The sequence below is a fragment of the Lithobates pipiens genome, unplaced genomic scaffold, assembly GCF_037356315.1.
Source record: "Lithobates pipiens isolate NorthernLeopardFrog02 unplaced genomic scaffold, aLitPip1_a1.2 Scaffold_13, whole genome shotgun sequence".
Classification (NCBI taxonomy): domain Eukaryota; kingdom Metazoa; phylum Chordata; class Amphibia; order Anura; family Ranidae; genus Lithobates; species Lithobates pipiens.
In genome coordinates this window covers 235,248,164-235,271,033 of record NW_027507718.1, presented here as the reverse complement: position 1 = coordinate 235,271,033, position 22,870 = coordinate 235,248,164, and the positions used below count along the sequence as shown (strand labels likewise).

The 22,870-nt window shown below is 44.6% G+C and overlaps 1 protein-coding gene across 3 annotated transcripts in view; it reads right to left on the bottom strand.

The window, feature by feature from the left end:
• The window catches only part of CCDC158 (coiled-coil domain containing 158), a 135,875-nt gene that overhangs the window by 72,227 nt on the left and 40,778 nt on the right, over positions 1-22,870 (bottom strand). For all 3 annotated transcript variants that reach the window (XM_077476353.1, XM_077476354.1, XM_077476355.1), the window contains 4 exons: positions 21,235-21,547; positions 8,091-8,164; positions 7,857-7,967; positions 5,557-5,659 (listed from right to left, as the gene is read on the bottom strand). In XM_077476353.1, the coding sequence (XP_077332479.1) occupies positions 5,557-5,659; positions 7,857-7,967; positions 8,091-8,164; positions 21,235-21,547 (601 nt within the window). The remainder of the gene's footprint in view (positions 1-5,556; positions 5,660-7,856; positions 7,968-8,090; positions 8,165-21,234; positions 21,548-22,870) is intronic.

Below are 22,870 nucleotides of genomic sequence, written 5' to 3'. Positions count from 1 at the left end.
AAAACTGTACCAGTTCAAAATTACAAGCAGATTCTACTTAATACAACAAACTTACACAGTCCCTGTCTTGTTTGCACCGCCTGCATACTGCTGTTTTGAAGCAGGAGCCGGGTCCCCAAACCCTTTTTAGGACAATATTAGCCTTTAAAATTAGCACTTTTTATTTCAAACGTTCGAGTCACATAGACTTTAATGGGGTTCTAAAGTTCGTATGAATTTTAGGTCCGTTCGAAGGTTCTGGTGTGAACTGAACCGGGGGGGGGGGGGGGGGGTTCGGCTCATCCCTAATCAGTAGCATAAAATCTAAACTGGGACTATCTATAGCCACAGGGGAGTATAAGGATAAAATGAAACAGCTCCAGGATTTTGTAGAAAAATTAGCTAAAGAGACACAAAATAAAAAAATGAAAAAATGTATTAGAGATACTAATGACTACAAATCCAATAAAGTATACGGGTGGCAAGAAACCAATGAAGAACAGGTCACCATATCTAGAGACTCCACAGAGGAAAGGGAGATTGGTCTAGTTTATCCTAAAACCCCCACAAACAAAATGAGAAATGAGAGTCACCAAAGAGATTCCTACAGGGGTGACTATTATGGTGGGGGGAGAGATACACCTCATCCTGCAACTCCACAATATGGAGTCCCCACATATAATAGATTTGAACCACTCAGTTATGATCGTCCACATCAACCCACCGGAGGTTCTCACAACCTGAGAAGTTATGATCATAGTGGTGGATATGGCGGTCCATCTTGGACCCCCTATCAATATGATTACTATCCCCCCAGGGGTAGAGGGGGTTATCCAGGCCAAAACAATTACAGAGGGGATTTTCAGAGGAAGGGATATGGTGGCTCCCCACGGAGAGCGAGAGGGGCATCCAATCCCAGGGGTTGTGGGAGAGACCAATATCCTCTGAATGGGAGGGAGGAGGAATGGAGACCATGGTATTCCATGGCACCTCCTCCACCCCGTCAGGAGGGAGTAAGAAGAGAAGGATCAGAGGATGTAGAGGAGGGAAAAAGCAAAAGGAAAAGAGAAGCCTAACTGAAGGAATTTTCAGTTTAAGTAATGCCATTTGCTGAGCCAGAACCCTATCTGGTGGGGGAGGTGATAGTTTGGAAGTGCTACCTGGAGCGGTGTATCGTTTGTATAACAAATCATCTGAGTTTCCATTATTTCTTATGGAGAAATTTGCTTTGATATACGAGTGCTTTGGATTACAGCCACGTTTCCAGAACAAATTATGCTCGCAATCCAAGGTTTTACTGTATACAGGATTTATATAGTACTACCAGTTTGCACAGCGCTTTACAATATGAGGGCAGACAGTACAGTTACAATACAATTCAATGCAGGAGGAATCAGAGGGTCCTGCACAATAAAGCTTCTAATCTAATGCTACGTACACACGATCGGAAATCCGGCCAGAAAAAGACAGATGCTTTTCATCAGAAAATTTGACCGCGTGTATGCTCCATCGGAATTTAGCTGTCCGAATTTCCGCCAGACAAAAATTGATAGCATGTTCTCAATTTTCCCGACGGAAAAACTTTCTATCGGAAATTCCGATCGTGTGTATGCAATTCTGATGCGCCAAAAATCACGCATGCTCAGATTCAACTACGAGACGGAAGCTATTGGCTACTGGCTATTGAACTTCCTTTTTTAGGCAAGACAACTTGAGCGGAATTCCTCTGATGGTTTTTCCGACGAGAATTCCGATCATGTGTATGCGGCATAAGAGAGGGCCAAATTATATAAAAGGTAATAACTGTGGGGTTTGAGCCGATGAAGATCGTGGAAATACAGTTGTTAAATGGAGGTGTGATAGACTTCTCTAAAAAGAAGGGTTTTTAGGTATCGCCTAAAAGTCGACAGAGTAGCAGTAGCTGGACAGATTGGGGTAGGGAGTTCCAAAGGGTGAGAAAGGCTTGGCAAAAATCTGGGAGGTGAACATGGGAGGAGGTGACAAAGGAGCTAGAGTGCAGGAGGTCTTGGGAGGAACCAAGAGAGTGGTTTGGTTGGTATTTTGAGACTAGGTTAGTGACGTAGCTGGGGGCCGAGTTGTGGGTGGCTTTGTAAGTTATTGTTAGTATTTTGAAATGTATTCATTGGGTGAGTGGCAGTCAATAAAGGGATTGGCAGAAAGGAGTAGCAGAAACTGAGTGGTTGGTAAGGTGAATGAGTCTGGCAGCAGCATTCATGATAGACTGAAGAGGGGATAGCCTATGTAACAGTAAGCCGAGGAGGAGGGAGTTGCAGTAGACTATAAGTATTTCTGACACAGCTTAATAGGCAGGTCACTAATGAGACTTCATGTCTGGATCCACAAATTTATGGATGTGAACAAAGACTCTAGAGAAGAGCTCCACGCCCAGGCATCAGTTGGCATAATTTTCTTCCTAAGTATGCATGCTCATAATGCCCAAACATGCATGTTATAGGTCAGTGATGGCAAACCTTGGCACACCAGATGTTTTGGAACTACATTTCCCATGATGCTCATGCTCTCTGCAGTGTAGGCGAGCATCATAGGAAATGTAATTCCAAAACATCTGGGGTGCCAAGGTTTGCCATCACTGTTATAGGTGAACTCCAGGCAAACAGCTAAATGCACACATAAAAGAGTTCCATCCAAAAATGGAACTTCCGCTTTAACCTCCCTGGCGGTACGATTATTTCGGATTTTAGGTGCTAAAAGCGGTACAATTATTTTGCATGAAAATTTGGCGTTTTATATTGTAGTCCTTTAATTCTTAGCAATAACTCACTTAAATCTGTCCAAACCAGAGTCTAGCAGACATCCCGGGTATGATAAAGTTTGAAAAATGAAATCATAAATTATAATATAATAAATAATTATAAATAATTGTACCAAATAATAATATAACAATAATAAAAATTATTCAATAATGTAATCAAATCAAAAACACTGAAATTTGCTAAGTTTCAGAATTGTCACTGTCATTACTTTTCAGTATTGGATGACGGATCTCCCCACAAATCGCTATCGCTCAATTCTGCAAGTGATTACAATTTATTATCGCTGTTTTCCAGTTGGTCTAAAATCATTTTTGATGTAAAGTGACAGTTTTGGTTGCTATGGACAATCTACAGTTTCCAGGCATAAAGAACAGTTTTTATTATATAAAACTGCATGCAGGACACTGGACAGACCACTAGGGACAAAGGGAATGTGAAATTATTACATACAGCAATGTAAACTGTATTGAATTTGGCGGCGATCTCCGTCCCCGTGCGTCGCAACGCTCGCAGGGCACGGAGATCGGCTCCGTGATAGATCGAGCGAGACACGGCTCGCTCGTACAGCGCGGGGACATCGCTGGATCCGAGGGAGAAGGTAAGTAAACGTCCTCCTGGATCCAGCGATGCAGTACCGAGTCTGGCTCGGGGTTGCCGCTTTTGGTATAAATATTCCACCCCGAGCCAGACTCGGGAATACCGTCAGGGGGGTTAAGTGAAGGTGAGCCCCTGACATGCCACATTTGGCATGTCATATTGGGGGGGGGGGGGCGGATACACTCTTTTTAGTGGGATCCAGCTTCCACTTCCTCCCACGGCACTATGGTGCCGGAAGGAAATTCACCTCTCCCCCCTCCCTCTCGTTAATCATCTGGGACACGTCACAGGTCACAGATGATTGCCTGGCCAGTCACAGTGCGCAGCATGCATCGCTGGAGCGTGAGTGTCCGATTAATAAAAGTTAATATTATTATTATCCTTTTATATGAGTGGAACTCTGTTTTTCCTGCAAAAAGATTTGTATCTTTGTCCATCCAGTTCTGAGATGCACACAGCTCAACCACAAAGCATAGTCCCGGTGTATATTCAGCCTTTTGGTGGCCACACATTGTTCAATTTTATTACATGTTTGATGTAAGTTTTAGTCAAAACTAATGAATCTGCAAACAATCAGATATAACTTCCCTTCTTAATCGATTTAGGGTCAATTTAGATTGGAATCAAGCTTTTATTGTAGCATGCATGGTCGCCATTAGAGGAAAACAACTGCGATCAGACAAAGTTTCCTTTTTGATTTCTGGCAAAATCTATTGTGTGAGGATTAAATAACAGTTCAGTTCATCACCAGACAGAACTCGACCAGTAATTATTTCATATCTATGGATAATATTTATGTGGTAAACAAGTAACAAAAGTGCATACGTTGAAGCAAAACATGGCAGTATTAATATTTTATTATGGTCTCTCCCTCTCCGTGGGGGGTTCACAGTCACACTGGTGCGATTTGTGATGCGATTCACAGTTCCAAATCGCATGACAAGTCACACCCCATCGCCAGCAACTCATGTCACAGCGACTTTGAAAAAACGTTCCTGCACTACTTTTTTTGTATTTTGTTGTAACTTTGAAATTGGAGGTGTAAATTGTTGTACTGATCTGCGGCTTTGAAATTGTGCTACTAAAGCAGCACTGGTGTGAACACTGGCAGAGGCCCACAGAGGCCCACAGTAAAAAAACTGGTATTCACATGGCAATAACACGTACATCTGCTGTATACCTTACTGCCAAATGGGGCAGTTCAGACTGGTGCGTTTGCATTTCTTTGCAATGTGCTGGTTTTAGTTAAGCTGTGGTCGGCAGGCATCATGCCTGCCAAATTCACCTATTAAAGTCAATGGGACCATGCCTCAACCATACGCCAAGCACCATTTTAGTGTAAAGTCCCCTGCAGGATCAAAAACCAGGTGAACAAGCATTGCCTTCTGAATGCCTGCAAACTGGCTCCAATTTGTGATCTGAAAAGTGTTCTACCATAGATTGCTTTTCAGAGCCTGCCATTAAGAAATACATCTTTAACCGTTTCAGCCCCAGAAGATTCAGCACTGCGTCGTTTAACTGACAAGTGCGCAGTCGTGCGGCGCTGCACCCAAACAAAATTGATTTTCTTTTTTCCCCACAAATAGAGCTTTGTTTTGGTGGTATTTGATCATCTCTGCGTTTTTTATTTTTTTGCGCTATAAAAAAAGAAGTAACGTTACATAACATAATTTCACCCGACCGTACCATTCTACTGCAGTAAAACTTGCCTTTCACACGGGCAGATAGAATTCAGCTTGTAGCTGCGGATAGATCAAGTTATCTCCCGCAGCTAAACTCACACAATGCTTTCCTTTGGCCCCATTCACACATTGCATTTAGCAACGGTTTCATTACATGGGGTTTGGTGCGGTTAGAAAAATTGAATTTGATTGCGTCCAGGATCGATTTATTGCAGCTATCTGCACATAACTGCAGGTAATCACAGTGTACTATTTCACATGCAAATAGCAGCGGCAACAGGGAAAGAAAAACTACAGGAAGCACATCAGAAATGGCAAGAATATTCCAACGGAGCTAAACGCAGCCGCATGTAAACGCATCTAATCGCAATGAACAACTGCAAGTGATCGCTGTGCCTGGAGTCTTGGAATTTCAAAATAACAAAACATGCTTTTAACAGCGGTAGGACAGCCGCCTGTGTGACAGGGGCCTTAGTGTTCTACAAAGATATTTGTGCTCTCACCTTGTCTTTATAATTTCTCTTGCAGCTTTTTACTTCAGAGCGCTGTTCAGACACTACAGATTCCAGATTTGCTATATGATTCTTAAGTTCTGTGTTCTGCTGCCTAAAAATAAATGATTGTAAACAAAGTGAGAATTAAAATCTATTAGGAGTACTTTAAACTCAAATCTATACAATTATTCATGCATACCTTAACATAAACTACCCCTTTCACACCGAAGGCCTTTTTCAGGCGTTTTAGCACAAAATAATAGCGCCTGTAAAGTGCCTGAAATCTGAAACACGCCCCCCCCCCATGCCACCCCAGTAAGCCCGAGTTCTTTCACACATTGGGGCGATGCGCTTGTGGGACATTACAAAAAGTCCTGCAAGCAGCATTTTTGGGGCGGTTTGGGAACGCTCCTAAACTGCCCCTGCCCATTGGAATGCATGGGCAGTGCTTCCGAATCGCCTGAAAAGCGTTTCAGAAGCGCTGCAACATGGTTGGTTTTAACCCTTTCTTTGGCCACTAGCAGGGGTTAAAAGCTCTCTACTAGTGACGCTAAAACGACGGGACACATTGATTGCCTCTGATGTTAACCCCTTCCCTGCCTGTGTCATTTGTACAGTGACTGCATTTTTTTAGCACTGATCACTGTATTGGTGTCACTGGTCCCCAAAAAGTGTCACTTAGTGTCTGATTTGTGCGCCACAATGTCACAGTCCTGCTAAAAATCACTGATCTCCCCCATTACTAGTAAAAGCAATAACAAATAAGTAAAGATTCCATAAATATATCCCCTAGTTTGTAGACGCTAAAACTTTTGTGCCAACCAACTAAAAATATGTAGCAGAATACATATTGGCCTAAATTGATGAATAAATTCGATTTTTTACATTTTTTTTATTGGGTATGTTTTATAGCATAAAGTAAAAAATATTGTCGGTCTATTTTTGTTTATAGCGTAAAAAATAAAAAAACGCAGAGGTGATCAAATACCAACAAAAGAGAGCTCTATTTGTAAGAAAAATAGGACATCAATTTTATTTGGATACAACGTCGCAAGGCCGCGCAATTGTCAGTTAAAACAATTCAGTGTCGTATCGCAAAAAATGGCCTGGTGAAGGGGGTAAAACCTTCTGGGGCTGAAGTGGTTAATGAATTTTACTTCAAAAAAACACAATATATATAACCTAATTTTTTGGTAAGATATAAAAGACAATGTTAGGCTGAGTTAATAGATACCTAACATATCACGCTATAAAACTGTGCAGGCTTGTGGAATGGGGACAAACGATGATACTTAAAAATCTCCATAGGTTACGTGTTTAGTGTTGCAGAAGAGGTGTAGGGCTAGAATTATTGCTCTCGCTATACCATTCGTGGCGATAACTCACCTGTGTGGTAAGAACACCATTTACATATGCGTGTGCGACTTACTTACAAGCACGGAGGGATGAGGTGCTTTAAATTATTTTTTACACTATCCCTTGATATTTTTTTTTCTTTTTTATCACTTTTATTCCTATTACAAGGAATGTAAAATCTCTCCTCTACCTTTAAAATCAAAAGATAAAAACACCCATTGATCTTATGCTTTAAAAAAAAAAGTTTACCTCCACCCTAGACCGTTAGTGACGATCTGGTCTCTCCTCACTTCCTCATCAGCTACGCAAACTGTTGGATCATTTCCTGGGCTCGCTGGTAAGAACGATGAGCCAAAGAAACACTGACGAGCGGCGGGAGGGAGGGAACAACCCCTCCCGCTGCTTCTAAAAGCAATCCTGTAGCTAATCAGCTGCTTGGATCACTTTTATGAGAAAGAGAATGGCTGGACGAAAAAGAGAATACTAGGGTTATGGTTGATAGCTTCAGTCAAAACCCTGGTAAACCACTTCAAAGCCACAACATATTTGTGTATGTATTGTGGTCTTCAAGTGGTTGGACTGTAGATAGAGATATTTCTGTCTCGGTAGAGATAGCCTTGCTTACTGGGATTCACCACAATAAAGTTTACATCTTTCTACAGTATGTATAGAAATATTAAGATTTACAATGTGATATTTTCTAGGATTAATAGGTGATTTGTGGGAAAGCAAGGTATAGCATCTGACATAAGAGTTTTGCTCTGTGTACACGAAATGTTGTAGAACTTTATACACCAAATGCTATGAATTTTCTAACAAAAAAAAGTTGTGTTTGTGCCTTAACAATCTGACATTTTGATCCAATTTCTAATAGTTAAATGGCTATATAAATGAGAAATAAAAACATTTTGATCTAATAAAAAAAAGAAAAAAAAAGAAAGAAAAATGCATACTGGAATGTTTCAAACTGATTCTGCATAGTCTTGGCGTGGCTCTTAGCAATGTTCATTTCATGGCTCATTGCTGCCATCTCCTGTTCATGCTTCTTAGCAAAATGATCACACCTAAATCCAGAAGAAACCAATGTAGTAGCATTATGTTATCTTCATAATTATTAATATAAAAAATAAGAAGAAAAAGGAATAAACATGAGTTTTGCATGCATTACCAATAATAATAAAACTCACCTCTCCTGACACTGTTTTAAACTGTTCTCTTTATCTTCCAATTCCTTTTCTAAAACACTAAGCTGGTCTTCATTCTAAGGGATGCAAAACACTGCAGTCAATGTTTGGTTTCTTTTAAACTGAACCCGTGGCCAGGATATGGATATTCAAACATTTATATATTCAATACTGTACGTGAGCATAGAAACAAGCCCTCACAGGTCTGCTGTAATGTATTTATTATTGATTTATTTATTACAGGTACTTATATAGCACTGCCAATTTACGCAGCGCTTTACATATTTATTGTCGAAGCCCATTCGAATGGGATGGATGTGAACCACATAAACACGCCATAAGACTTACAACATGAAATGGACCTGAAATGTGCCCTGGTCTGCTGGTCGGTATTCCAAAAAAGGGGGCATACCCAAGATAAGCAATATATGTTTGTGGAGAGAAATTAATTTTAGAAATGCCCTGAAAAAGGGGGTGGGAGGGTGGGTATTGCACACAGGAGCCAACAAAGACCAAGATGAGTGGGCTGCTTAAATAACCCCCCCCCGGACTCCTCCCATAAATTTAGGCCACCATACTGGCCTTCTTATTTATGGTTTAAGCCCTTGACCGGGATGGATGTGAACCACATAAACACGCCATAAGTCTTACAACATGAAAGGGACCTGAATTGTGCCCTGATCTGCTGGTCGGTATACCAAAAAAGGGGGCAAAAACATTCAGGTAGGGGTGAAAGCTCTTTATTGGTTTAGTGTTATTCACTGAGCAAGTTTGGTAAATGCTTGTGACATTTCTACCTGAGGATTCAGGATGTACCAGGCAAAGCAGGTAGATTTCCACCTAATCTCTTGATGATGTGGTCTGAAACCCCATGCTGGGATGCGGACCAGAGTACCGACTGGGGTCAAGGTCTAGCTTGTGCCGGAGGATCCTGACGTGCTTAATGAACTGGCTGCCACTCAAGGGGTTTGTCGGGAAAGGTAGTAAGGGACTAGAGTTTCATTGCCTTGGTAGGAGTGATGAGTATCGTTACTGGGCACCAGATGTTGTTTGTCTTGAAAAGATGGATGTCAACCCTAGAGCCTAATTGTTGGGTTTTGGATACTGCGAGGTGGAGAATGAAATGATCTTGGTAGCGAGCCAGGTGATTTCTACACAGTACCTGGCTGACAGGGCTATTACAAGTTAACTTGCTAGGCCACAAAAAAACGTAGTAGACCAAGTAGATGGCCGCTTCAATGACCAAGCTGGGAAGAAGGCCAAACAGGGAAAGAGAAAGGATGGTTGACATGTCTCTGAAGATGGTACTCATGATGGGAAAGCGCTTGGAGTTGATTATAGGCTGTTGCTTCTGATTGCCTCGCAGGATGGTTCGGATCTCAAGTAAGTCCAGGAAGTGTTGGATGCCGGCTAAGTATAGGCTGATGGTGCTATGTGATAGAATCAATTGATTGTGGCAATATGAAATGAAAGCTAGTATGTGCTTAGTGTCTGTTGACGTTGCTGCGGTGCAGGATGCCAGAAACTTGCAGAAGGTGTACCAAGCTGTGTGGTAGGCCTTGAGCATGTTGCGGGATAAGGATTGAATTATGAGCTGGGCCGTGCTGTGAAGGTGCTGCTTTAATCCAATGGCAGCTGAGGCCAAGGTGGGATAAGAGATGATGTTGGGTCGGCTTCAGGTTTCTGCTGAAAAAATGAAATGAAGTTAGAATGGGACATTGCATCTGTTGTGATGTTGCACTTGCCCGATATGAATTTGCAGTGGACATTGAACTGATGCTGCAGGGATAATTGTACCAGCTTGCATAGGTATGGCCCCAGACCTGAGTGGCTGCCGCGATCGGGTATAATTTGAACAATAAGGAAGACCGGATAAACCCGAGGATTAGGAATATCTCTGGAGACCATGGTTCTGCAAACTAATGGTGGCCAAAAATTGCAGAGAAGTCTGTGGAGGCTGCGGCATCCATTACTACCTGCGATGATAGAGGCTATACTGACGGTATGAAAATGGATATGCCATTCCAACTACTAAGGAACTCATCCCACATAGACAAATCTGCCGCTGTGTCTAATCTAAGGATTTGATTGGGGTCCTGTGTCTGAGAGAGGAAGACCAAGAGGCGTGAAAAACAAAAGATCGTCCCTGGGGAATGATTCTCATGGCAAATTTAAGCATCCTTAAGAGGGTTTGAAGCGGCTTCTTAGTACTGACCTGATGCGGGTCATTTTGTCAGGGGGAAGGCTGACCTGCATAGAGCGAGTGTCCAGGTTGACCCAGAGGAAGGTGATGGCGTGTGCTGAGCCTTCCACTTTGTGTTCTGCAATGGGCACGTTGAGATTTCCAAACACCGCTATAAGAATGAGGCACAGATAGGTCATACACCAAGCTAATTTTATTCGAAAACTTGCCCTTGACAAGCCCAATAGGGCTAACTCTCCAGATGTTGAAAGGGGGCTGAGCGAAGGGGCAGAGGATGAAGCCTTGGTTAAGTTCGACCTGTAAAAGCTGGTCTATGGCCTATTCATCGGTTCCTGCACTTGTGAATCATGTGGGGCAGTGTGATGAGGCCAGTGTGGAATCCTGCTGTAAATCCTTGGATAAGGAAGGGTGGCTGGTGAAGGAGTGGGGTGTGAGCTGAGGTAAAACCTCAGCAATAGGACATCTACTCAGCCTAGTCAGGACGTTTTCTGCTGCTTGATCTGGCACAGGGCTTTAGGATGTGCTCTATGACATATGATATAGATATGGAGCAGCCGCCATTGGCTGTAGTTGCACGATCCAAAATTAAAGTTATTACAGATGGATGCACCCCCTACTGACCGACCGGGATGTCCGAACTTATCCACCTGGGGCCGACCAGCATGGAGCTGTATCGGAGGTGAAGGGAAGATCGAGAGGGCATCTAACTGCTATGTTGGTGCACCAGGTAGTGGTGTGGGTGGAGGATTGGCAGATAGCACAGAGTGGTGAGCGTAGACCGGCAAAGTCGCAGCAGAACAACTCTGTGTCCATGAGGCTCCAATCCCTGCCTGCCTGGAACTGTGTGAGCCTGGCTGCCGCTTTGGCTGAGAAGGAACGGTGGTAATCATAAAATGAGAACCCCCTTATTTATAACCCTGGTCCACCACGGTGTGGAGATATAAGTCCAGCTCTTCCCTCCAGCTGGGACTGGCTGAACAGAGGACATCCCTCACAATCCCAAAAGTCTTTAAAGAGAGAAACGAAGGGGGAGGTGACCAACCTCTGTGGGACTTTTAACGGTATCATATATTAACCAGAAAATGAATCAGATAGCGATCAATCAAAAAAAGTTTTTTTTTTGAAAAGAAATAGTTATTTCATATAGAAACAATTTTTATTATACACAAAATATATATCAAATTTTGTTAAAACAACACAATTAATACATGATTATATCCATACAATACATTCGGATCAGGAGAGATCACTAATACATTCATTCACAGTAGTGAGGTGCTCGACATGTTTCACTCATAAAGCGAGTTTCTTCAGGAGCTTTGGGTATTTTGTTAAGTGTAAAACTGCATGGATAGAAATATACACAGAATAGTGATTAAATAAAACATGTATCGTTATATTACAATAAACTAATAGAGAAACAAAAAACAGACAGTTAAATCTGACTGCTGCAATTGAATAATATATTTATATAGACGGAAGGAGAGTAATTCAATAATATTGTTCAATAGTTTAGGAGACTGAGGCCGCGTACACACGGGCGGACTGTTCGCCCAACCTTGTCCGCTGAACAGTGTTTGGGCGGACAGTCCGCTCGTGTGTGGGCTTTCAGCGGACAGTTTCAGCGGACAGTTGGACGGACAAAGTCTTTCGGAAATTCCGAAAAACTGTCCGCTGAAACTGTGTTTGAGCGAACAGTCCGCCCGTGTGTGGGCTTGTCCGCTGTACTTTCGAAATGAGCGGACTGTTCCCGCTCGGAAAGTCCGCCCATTTCGAGCGCGTGTACAGGTAGGCGGGGCCCGCGAAGGAGACGTCGCGGGCTCCGCCGCCTGGAATGGGCTTAAAGGGGAACCCCAACGCCGAAAAAAATCGGCGTGGGGGTTCCCCCCAAGTCCACACCAGACCCTTGTCCGAGCACGCTACCCGGCCGGCCAGGAAAGGGGGGCGAGCGAGCGCGCCCCCCCTCCTGAGCCGTACCAGGCCGCGTGCCCTCAACATGGGGGGTGCCTTGGGGAAGGGGGGGCCGCGCGGCCCCCCCACCCCAAAGCACCTTGTCCCCATGTTGATGAGGACAAGGGCCTCTTCCCGACAACCCTGGCCGTTGGTTGTCGGGGTCTGCGGGCGGGGGGCTTATCGGAATCCGGGAGCCCCCTTTAAGAAGGGGGCCCCCGGATACCGGCCCCCCACCCTATGTGAATGAGTATGGGGTACAATGTACCCCTACCCATTCACCTGTGAACTAAAGTACAATAAAAAACACAACACAGAGAAAAAATATTTTATTGCACAGCTCCGGGGGTCTTCCGTCTTCGGGGGTCTTCTCGCCGGACTCCTCCGCTATGTGTGTGTAGCTCTTTTACTAGCGGAGGAGTCCGGCTTTCTTCCTCCCCGCCGCCGGCCTCTTCTCCCGACTTCGGGGGTCTTGTCCCCCTCTTCGGTTCTTCTGCCGGGCCACCGCGCCTGGTCCGGTGGCCCGGTCTTCTGTCGCCGTCTTCCGTTCTTCTGTCGCCGCCTTCGGTTCTTCTGCCGGGCCACCGCGCCTTCTTGTAGCTCTTTTACAGGCGGTGGCCCGGTCTTCTGTCGCCGCCGCCTTCCGTTCTTGTTCTTCTTGTTCTTCTTCTTCTCCTGGAGATGTTGACTCGACGAGCTCTCCGGCCGGAATGCCAGGGACACGCTCCGCTGCCACTTATATAGTGACAATGGGGCGGTGTCACATGGTATATGTCACATGGGTTGGTCACATGGGTTGATGTCACATGGGGACTATGACATCGTAAGGGGGCGGGGTCACCATGTGACCAACCCATGTGACATATACCATGTGACACCGCCCCATTGTCACTATATAAGTGACCGCACAGCGCGGCTCTGGCATTCCGGCCGGAGAGCTCGTCGAGTCAACATCTCCAGGAGAAGAAGAAGAACAAGAAGAAGAACAAGAACGGAAGGCGGCGGCGGCGACAGAAGACCGGGCCACCGCCTGTAAAAGAGCTACAAGAAGGCGCGGTGGCCCGGCAGAAGAACCGAAGGCGGCGACAGAAGAACGGAAGACGGCGACAGAAGACCGGGCCACCGGACCAGGCGCGGTGGCCCGGCAGAAGAACCGAAGAGGGGGACAAGACCCCCGAAGTCGGGAGAAGAGGCCGGCGGCGGGGAGGAAGAAAGCCGGACTCCTCCGCTAGTAAAAGAGCTACACACACATAGCGGAGGAGTCCGGCGAGAAGACCCCCGAAGACGGAAGACCCCCGGAGCTGTGCAATAAAATATTTTTTCTCTGTGTTGTGTTTTTTATTGTACTTTAGTTCACAGGTGAATGGGTAGGGGTACATTGTACCCCATACTCATTCACATAGGGTGGGGGGCCGGTATCCGGGGGCCCCCTTCTTAAAGGGGGCTCCCGGATTCCGATAAGCCCCCCGCCCGCAGACCCCGACAACCAACGGCCAGGGTTGTCGGGAAGAGGCCCTTGTCCTCATCAACATGGGGACAAGGTGCTTTGGGGTGGGGGGGCCGCGCGGCCCCCCCTTCCCCAAGGCACCCCCCATGTTGAGGGCACGCGGCCTGGTACGGCTCAGGAGGGGGGGCGCGCTCGCTCGCCCCCCTTTCCTGGCCGGCCGGGTAGCGTGCTCGGACAAGGGTCTGGTGTGGACTTGGGGGGAACCCCCACGCCGATTTTTTTCGGCGTTGGGGTTCCCCTTTAAGCCCATTCCAGGCGGCGGAGCCCGCGACGTCTCCTTCGCGGGCCCCGCCTACCTGTACACGCGCTCGAAATGGGCGGATTTGCCTCCGCCTTACGTGGGCGAGTCCGTTCATTTCAAAAGTTGAGCGAACTGTTTGCCCAACCTTGTTCGTCAAACAGTCCGCTCGTGTGTGGGCAAGTCCGCTCATGCAAATTTTGAGCGGACTGTTTGATGAAACTGTTTGCCGAACAAGGTTGGGCGAACAGTCCGCCCGTGTGTACGCGGCCTGAGGGATCATACACTCACCTAATATGTATTCACACATCTCAAAGAAATCAAATATTGTAGTAAAATGTGAAGATCTTCAATAAAAGTGGAAAAATGGGAGAAAAGGCACCCAGTTTATATTTCTGGCAGTTCCTGCTCCATTGACATGGGTTCAGGTTCTCTATTGTGGATCTGATCAGGTAACTTATTTTAATTGTGATTTCATTACTGAAACTTAATTTTAACTCATGCAGCTCTTATTGTTGCAAAATATGAGTGACTTTGTGTAATGCTTCAGCATTGATTTCCCAATTCATATTGGAAATCCTTTTCCTTTCCCTCCTATAGCTGGTAAACTGCTATTCGAAGCACCTCCTTGCAGGCTTCTATAAACTGGGTGCCTTTTCTCCCATTTTTCCACTTTTATTGAAGATCTTCACATTTTACTACAATATTTGATTTCTTTGAGATGTGTGAATACATATTAGGTGAGTGTATGATCCCTCAGTCTCCTAAACTATTGAACAATATTATTGAATTACTCTCCTTCCGTCTATATAAATATATTATTCAATTGCAGCAGTCAGATTTAACTGTCTGTTTTTTGTTTCTCTATTAGTTTATTGTAATATAACGATACATGTTTTATTTAATCACTATTCTGTGTATATTTCTATCCATGCAGTTTTACACTTAACAAAATACCCAAAGCTCCTGAAGAAACTCGCTTTATGAGTGAAACATGTCGAGCACCTCACTACTGTGAATGAATGTATTAGTGATCTCTCCTGATCCGAATGTATTGTATGGATATAATCATGTATTAATTGTGTTGTTTTAACAAAATTTGATATATATTTTGTGTATAATAAAAATTGTTTCTATATGAAATAACTATTTCTTTTCAAAAAAAAACTTTTTTTGATTGATCGCTATCTGATTCATTTTCTGGTTAATATATGATACCGTTAAAAGTCCCACAGAGGTTGGTCACCTCCCCCTTCGTTTCTCTCTTTAAAAATTTGAATTTTGGGATGTGTGTATCATTTTGTTTGGTAGGCTTCTCTTCAATCTTCTTTATCTAATCCCAAAAGTCAACGCAAACTCTGCAATAGTTAACTTGTTAACTTGAGCCTGGGGTCTTTGGCCTTCAGGACCACTGATATGTCCCTCCAGGCATACGATTTATTCTCTGCCAGACCATGAACTGAAATGAGGAGGGAAGCAAGGTTGACGTCCTTGCCATCCAAAATGTCCTTCCTGATGCTGGCTGGGAGCAAGTTGGCTGGGAAGATAGTAGAACTCTTCCCTGTCGTACCTGCAGGAGGGGGTGTGGGGACCAGGACTGCAACCGAGCCAGGGATGGCCACAGCCAGACATCCCTCCAAGACTGTCACTCTGGCTTGAACGTCAGTGACTGCGGTTGTCAATGATGACACCATGGTGTGAAGCTGAGAAATGGCCAAGGATATGGATTGAAGAGACGCCTGCTGGGCGCTGGGCGCATCTGTCGCTGACGGTTGGAAGGGGAGCCCAAAGAGCTTGGCTTTCCTGGCTGTAGCGTGGAAGGGCATGCCCCTGCGCCTTATCTCACTGTTAACTTGGAGATGGTCCATCCCCTGAGGGACTGCACGCTGCTGCTCTCTGAAACCAGAGGGGGTGACAGAGGGACAGATGTGAGGTCTTCACTGCCGGCCTGTGACATGGCTCTGACTGACTTGTGCCCTAGTTGCGAAGTCCCGGTCTTTGAGGTCGAAAGCTCAGTTTACCAGAACCTGTATTGGGGGTGACATGAAAGTCCATTTTTTTTGTCTTATCTATATATATATATATATATATATATATATATATATATGTAGCACTAACCCCCTGAAGGAGCTGCTGGTTTGATCGGGCTTAACGTTACCTTCTTCTCCTCGATTTGTGTCTAGGGGCTTCCCGTGGTAGATACCCAGTAACTCTATAGACTGACGACAGATCCGCATGAAGGGATTTTTATTGCAAAAACTTAGACAACGAACAATCTCTTTAAAATAGGATCAGAGGGTTAGGAAGGAAGTTCAGGTACTCTTAGTGTCAAAGTCAATAATGAAGGACTTGCTTACTTTGACTAGATCCAGAGAATAACCATTCACAACTGGATGTTCACTCAGGTTGGATAGTCCGTCTCTCACATGGCCTAGCAGCCAACAAGGTGCTTTACTGAGGAACAAGTCTCTGCCACAGACGTTGTCGTAGAACTTGCAGGAATACGTCTCTGCCACAGACGGTGTTGTAGAACTTCAGGAAACTAAAACTTGTGGAACACTTGTGTGATACCTGGATCTTTCTGCCAGCTTGGCGATACCCACGAGACAGGATTCACTTAGGTACTTCAGCCCCTCCAGGCTCTTGCTAAGAAGCCAACCTGTACGTGGCCTTCTTCTGAAGAGTCCTCCCCTGGATAGCTACGAAGTTACTGCACCTCTCCAACTACCGGAGATGGCACTGGACCACCTCGGAATCCTTCTTTAGTTTCCTTGCCTCGGGCTAGCCAGCCCCGAGACAACAAGTTGGATGGATCCGCACCCTGGGGGCTGGTCAGGAGGACCAGGATCATGGAGTCAGGATGTACTTCTGGACCGGAACCCCGAACCACGTGACCATCCACATCTTAAGTACCATCTCCCAGAAAGCACAGCAAGAGTGACACTCCCATTGGGTGGGCTCAGAGAGAGAGTAAACTTAAAGCACCCAACTAGACTGTGGTTCCATGCCTGCCAGAAGAGACAGTGTCCCTTGTGGTCAGGCTGAACATCCTGTAGTCCAGTCAGACTGATGCTGAGGTCCAAATTTAGAACAATTGTACCCAAACCAAACTACAGTTCAGGCGTAACATTAACTTTCAAAACATATAGCGCGTGCTCTTCAGGAGCCGGCACTACATATATATATTTATTTATTTTTTACCTGGGGGATTAACGTCAAACCTGGTGCAGGATGGAACTACCTGAACTCGACTGACCTAGAGGAGGAATGACAGACAGGTAATGGTGAGTGGCTTAATTACATGTGATTAGGAGGTGACTGAGTGGCCGGGTCGTGTGACTTTGAAATGCATTTATGCGACTGCGAGGGGAACCTTATCGATGATGAACGAAATGAACAAATTGAAACCATGAATGGACTTCGAAGGAAAACAACTTTGAGAACAGTTGGTCTGGAGCTATGTGGGCCAATGTGTTTTGTTGCGACTGGATTCGAACTGGGCCATAGGGTGAGCCAAACTGAGGGGTGTCCGTTAATGATGTGGCAGATCAAACAGTGATCTGAATTTAAAGTGAACTGTTACGTTGCTGAGGCGACCGACATCAAACAACAGTAGAGCGTATGACTGGATAAAAGAAACAAAATGCTCGAATGACCCGACACTAAGCAACTGCCGAACCTAAAGAGAACATGACAGACAACATACAAAATAATAACCTCTAATTGATTGACATGATGGTGCCACGAATCGGGAGGCCGTAACTGTGACTGACAGTGAAGCAAACTGTGTAATATGGGATGAAATGTGGCAGAAATCAAATAAGCGAAATTAGGCCGACAGGAGTCAGAGTGCTGCTAAAGCGAGTGGACTCGGATCGGTATGTGGGGTATATGAAATGAAATGAGCAAAATGATTGCAAACCTGTCTATGGAACAGGAAATAATGGCTAACACAAGTTAACGTGGATAGGTGTGTCGCAGAATTTGAATCGTAGTGAAGGGTATGTGAAATTAACAAATTAAATGTTTGCCATGACAGTGCCACGAATTGGTGTGCTGCGATTGCGACTGACAACAAACCGGACTGTGGAGCATGAAATGAAATGACTATAACGAGCCGGTACTAATCGATGCATTGCATATGCGACTGAATTCGAATTGGAGTAAATGGTATGCGAAATGTAACAAGTTAAATGACTTGCCATGACAGAGGCACAGATCAGTGTACCACAATTTACAACCTAAAACGAACCGGACTGTGGAGCTTGGCATGAAAATGAGATGACAAAAACTAGCCGAGATGTGAAATGTAACAAATTAAATGATTTGCCATGACAGAGGCATAAATCGGTGTGCCGCCATTGCAACTGACAACGAACCCGGACTGTGGAGCATGGAATGAAATGAGATGAAATTACTAGAACGAGCCGTAACAAATCGGTGCATCGCAGATGGAGAGAAGGGTATGCAAAATGTAACAAATGAAATGATTTGCCATGACAGAGGCATGGATCAGTGTGCCGCAATTTACAACCTACAACGAACCGGCTGTGAAGCTTGGCATGAAAATGAGATGCCAAAACCAGCCAGGAGGAACTTGTGAGTGACTGATATGACTAGTTTTGGACCGGAGGGAAATGCAAACTAAAATAACTGAAGTGATAGACAGTGTGTTTCTTAAGTTAAATGGGCCTACTACGTGGCGTGAAACAACAAGGTATGGGAATGTATGAATGAAACGGCTCAGTGTTTGTGCTCACAAATTGAGCGACAAGTTTGTGGTTTGCACGAGGCTAAAACAAGGCTGCATACGAAGACTTTAATGAATGACTCATAAGTTCCATAGCAGGGTTTTCAGAGAGTTGCGTTTTCGGAGACACAGGGTATCTGGCAAAAGACAATGCGCAAAATGAAGAAATTATACACTAATCCTATCTGTGACAGTTGAGCAAGACAGGAACCGACAAAGACCACAGATGAGTGGGCTGCTTAAATACCCCCCGGACTCCTCCCATAAATTCAGGCTACCATACTGGCCTTCTTATATATATGCCCCTACCTCACATTCATACATACACATACTAGGGCCAATTTAGACAGGATCCAATTAACCTACTATCATGTCTTTGGAGTGTGGGAGAAAAGCAGAGTACCCAGAGGAAACCCACGCAGGCACAGGGAGAACATGCAAATTCCAGGCAGGTAGTTTCATGGTTGGGATTTGACCAGCAACCTTAGTGCTGCTAGGCAGAGGTGCTGACCACTTATTTTAAATACAGCATCAGTGGCACCTGGTGTTTATATTTTATTAACCACCCCCACCCCCCCCCAGCGGTACCTCAACCCCCCCCCCCCCGTCCGCTCTCTGTCTGCCCGTCTGGCAATTATCCCATCTAGGTGGTGGGGATCCGGGCAGCGTGCAGCGGGCATCCAGACAGTGGGCACCCAGGCAGTGGCTCCTGTGTCCTCTCCTCCTCGCTTTCACTGTGTGCCTCCTCCTCCTCCTAGGCATCCAATAGGATCGTTTGTTCTTTCAGCCAATCAGATGATGGGTCTCAGTATTACAATAGCGAATATTCATTCGCTGTTGCAACACACCTGGGTGGGCTGTGAGCGCACTCTCTGCGTCCTAAGCCCACCCTATTTTGAAGCCTATTAGAGCCTCTGGCTCTAATAAGTGCTTCAAAAAAACACCCCCATCATATGAATCCATGCACCCGGCTTTCTGCAAGGGGCCAGACGCATTGGATGGGGGGGGGCAGCACTAGACGGGGGCAGCACCCGTGCGCCCTCAATGGACGACCCACCCCTGTACAGCATACTGTATATACAGTATCTCACAAAAGTGAGTACACCTCCCACATTTTTTGAAAATATTTTATTATATATTTTCATGTGACAACACTGAAGAAATAACACTTTGCCTTGCTAAAGAAGCTGAAGGTAAAGGTGATGGACTGGCCAAGCAAGTCTCCAAACCTTAACCCTATTGAGCACCTGTGGAGAATCTTCAAAGGAAAGGAGGAGGAGCGCAAGGTCTCTAACATCCACCAACTCCGTGATGTCGTCATGGAGGAGTGGAAGAGGACTCCAGTGGCAACCTGTGAAGCTCTGGTGAACTCCATGCCCAAGAGGGTTAAGGCAGTGCTGGAAAATAATGGTGGCCACAAAAAATATTGATACTTTGGGCCCAGTTTGGACATTTTCACTTAGGGGTGCGCTCACTTTTGTCGCCAGTGGTTTAGACATTAAAGTGGATGTAAACCCGAATTTTTTTTTTATGTCATAATGTAGAGTATAAGATTTCCTATCATTTGAGCCCTCTATTGCCACAAAGAGTTAATCCAGCTCTGAGCAATCCTTTTATTGTTCCTGAGATAAATCTTGACAAACAGAGAAAAACTTTGTCAGATCCTCCCCCTTGCTGTGAGTGACAGGTGATTTACATATCTCATGCACTAGCCTAAGAGACATGCATTATTTTTTAATTTCCTCCCACTCCTTTCTTCTGCTGCTCTGCAAGGATTGGCTGTTCCACACCTCAGTATGATTTGGCATGCTGAAGTCATGTGAGGACTTTTTCTGGGTTTTGACTGGATGTTAGTGATCATAGCAGAAGTTCAGTGTAAGAAATCCACAGGAGAAAATGCATGTTGATAAGAGTAGTGTAGAGGTGGGCTGGGAGTCTACTGACATCCCGACTCCACCCACTGAGCCCTGAAAAACAGACCCACCCACAAAATTTGCAGTTTTTCAGGTCTCATAGCAGACAGTGGGGAGACAGATTTGACAGATAAGTATACATGCAGGAGGCATGTATATCCTTCTAGATAACCAATATTGCAGTAGTTTAAAAAGGGTGAGAGTGGGTTTACATCCACTTTAATGGCTGTGTGTTGAGTTATTTTGAGGGGACAGCAAATTTGCACTGTTATACAAGCTGTACATTCACTACTTTACATTGTAGCAAAGTGTAATTTCTTCAGTGTTGTCACATGAAAAGATATAATAAAATATTTACAAAAATATGAGGGGTGCACTCACTTTTGTGAGATACTGTATACAGCAGATACATATTAATACATATAAATAAATAACATTCACACACACAAGAGGAACACTTCTTCATGAAGTCTCCCTAATGCTGTGTGTGCATAATCAGCGATCTGCTTATAAAAATATTTCAAATATAATATTTAGTAAATTATCACTATTAAAGTTTACTACCGGTATCAATTAGTTGACTTACAGTGTGAAGTTTTGTTTTGAGAGAAGAAGCCTCATCTGCCTGCTCCTGTAAGATCTTTACGACAAATGTTCCAAGGTTACTGAGATCACAGGCCGGAATTATTTCCTTTCCAGAAGCTTTGATGTATGTTAAAATGGTTCCCTGAAGATCCTGGTGTATGTAATCTCGCTTCTGCAACATCTCTTTCAGAATGTCAATGTAGGCATGAGCCTGCTTCAACATCTCCTCTTGCACTCCATTGGCAGTTTCTAGTTCCTGTATTTTATCTTGAAGTTTTCTGTTCACCTCATCTTGGCTTTTTGCTTGATTACATCTGCATAAAATTTATACATTTATAAAAAGTTATACATATGAAAACAATAGCATGCAAAAAGAAAACCTGGGCGCTCCAAGCAGACAGAAAAATATGCAGATGGAATAAATAGGTACTGCCCTACCAGTGAGAAGACTTGTAATTCTTGGAAGACACTCTAAGCCCCCCTTCACACCGATGTGACTTGTCATGCGATTTGACAGTTCCAAATCACATGACAAGTCACACCCCATTACATTACACTGTTCATATCACCATGGCTCATGTTGCAGCGATTATGAAAAAGGTTCCTGCACTACTTTTTAATGATTTCATTGCATCTTGCGGAGACTTCTGTTAAATGAAGTCGCAAGCCTCAATGAAATCAGCAGTGCAAATCGCACTGATGTGCAGCTTTGAAGTCTAGCTGGACTAGCATGATTTCAAAGCCACACCAGTGTGAATGGGGTCTTAGGTTCTACAGCCATGCTGCATAGGCACTAAGGTAATGGAACCGAGTGGCTCTGCTATAGTTAAGTGGCACAACTGTGGGTCATGAAGATGAGCAGAAGAGCCATCTACTTGCTCCAAGCCAATTAACTCTAAGGCCCCGAACATTGCGCGCACACACGTTTATTCTGCGATTTTCCTGCGCGACAGCATAGGGCAGCCTATTCACGTGAAACCTGCTCCCACCCACATTCTAAGGCCTCTTTCACACAGGCACCTCTGTGCAGCGGGATCCGCTTGCTCAGCAGGGCATCTCTCCGCTGATCCTCGCTGAGCAGGCAGATGACAGGTTATGCAGAACAGACACGGAGACACAGCCAGCGCCTGTCCTTTTCCATCCAATACCATCCAATCTGCTCTACTCCTCTAGACGAATGGGGAATAGGTCCCCCATCCATCACAAATCAGAAATGCAAATCGATTACAAGAAAAGTGAACAAGGTTTTTTGTTATCACTGAGACAGGCCTAATGTAAAATGTCACACAGGCTGCCATGGGTCCTAAGGCCTAATCTGTGCACACACAAAACACAAAAGTGTTTTCCAAATATCTTTAGATGGCTGTACTGCTTTGTGCTGGATTTAGCATGAAACAAATGCATCCTAAAGGAACAATCATTTACAGTGCCAGAATCTTGATGCAGGACTGGTAAAGTTTATCTTCTTTGTCTTTTAGGGGGTATAGTATTATTGTTTATGGGTTCATTTAGTGTTACATATTAGGTTAATTTAGGTCCAAAAGCAAAATTGAAATATTTTGCAACAGGATCAGATCGGATGGCAGTAGGTTTCAGCAGACATGTGTCTGGTGACATCCACCGCTTCATAGAAGAGA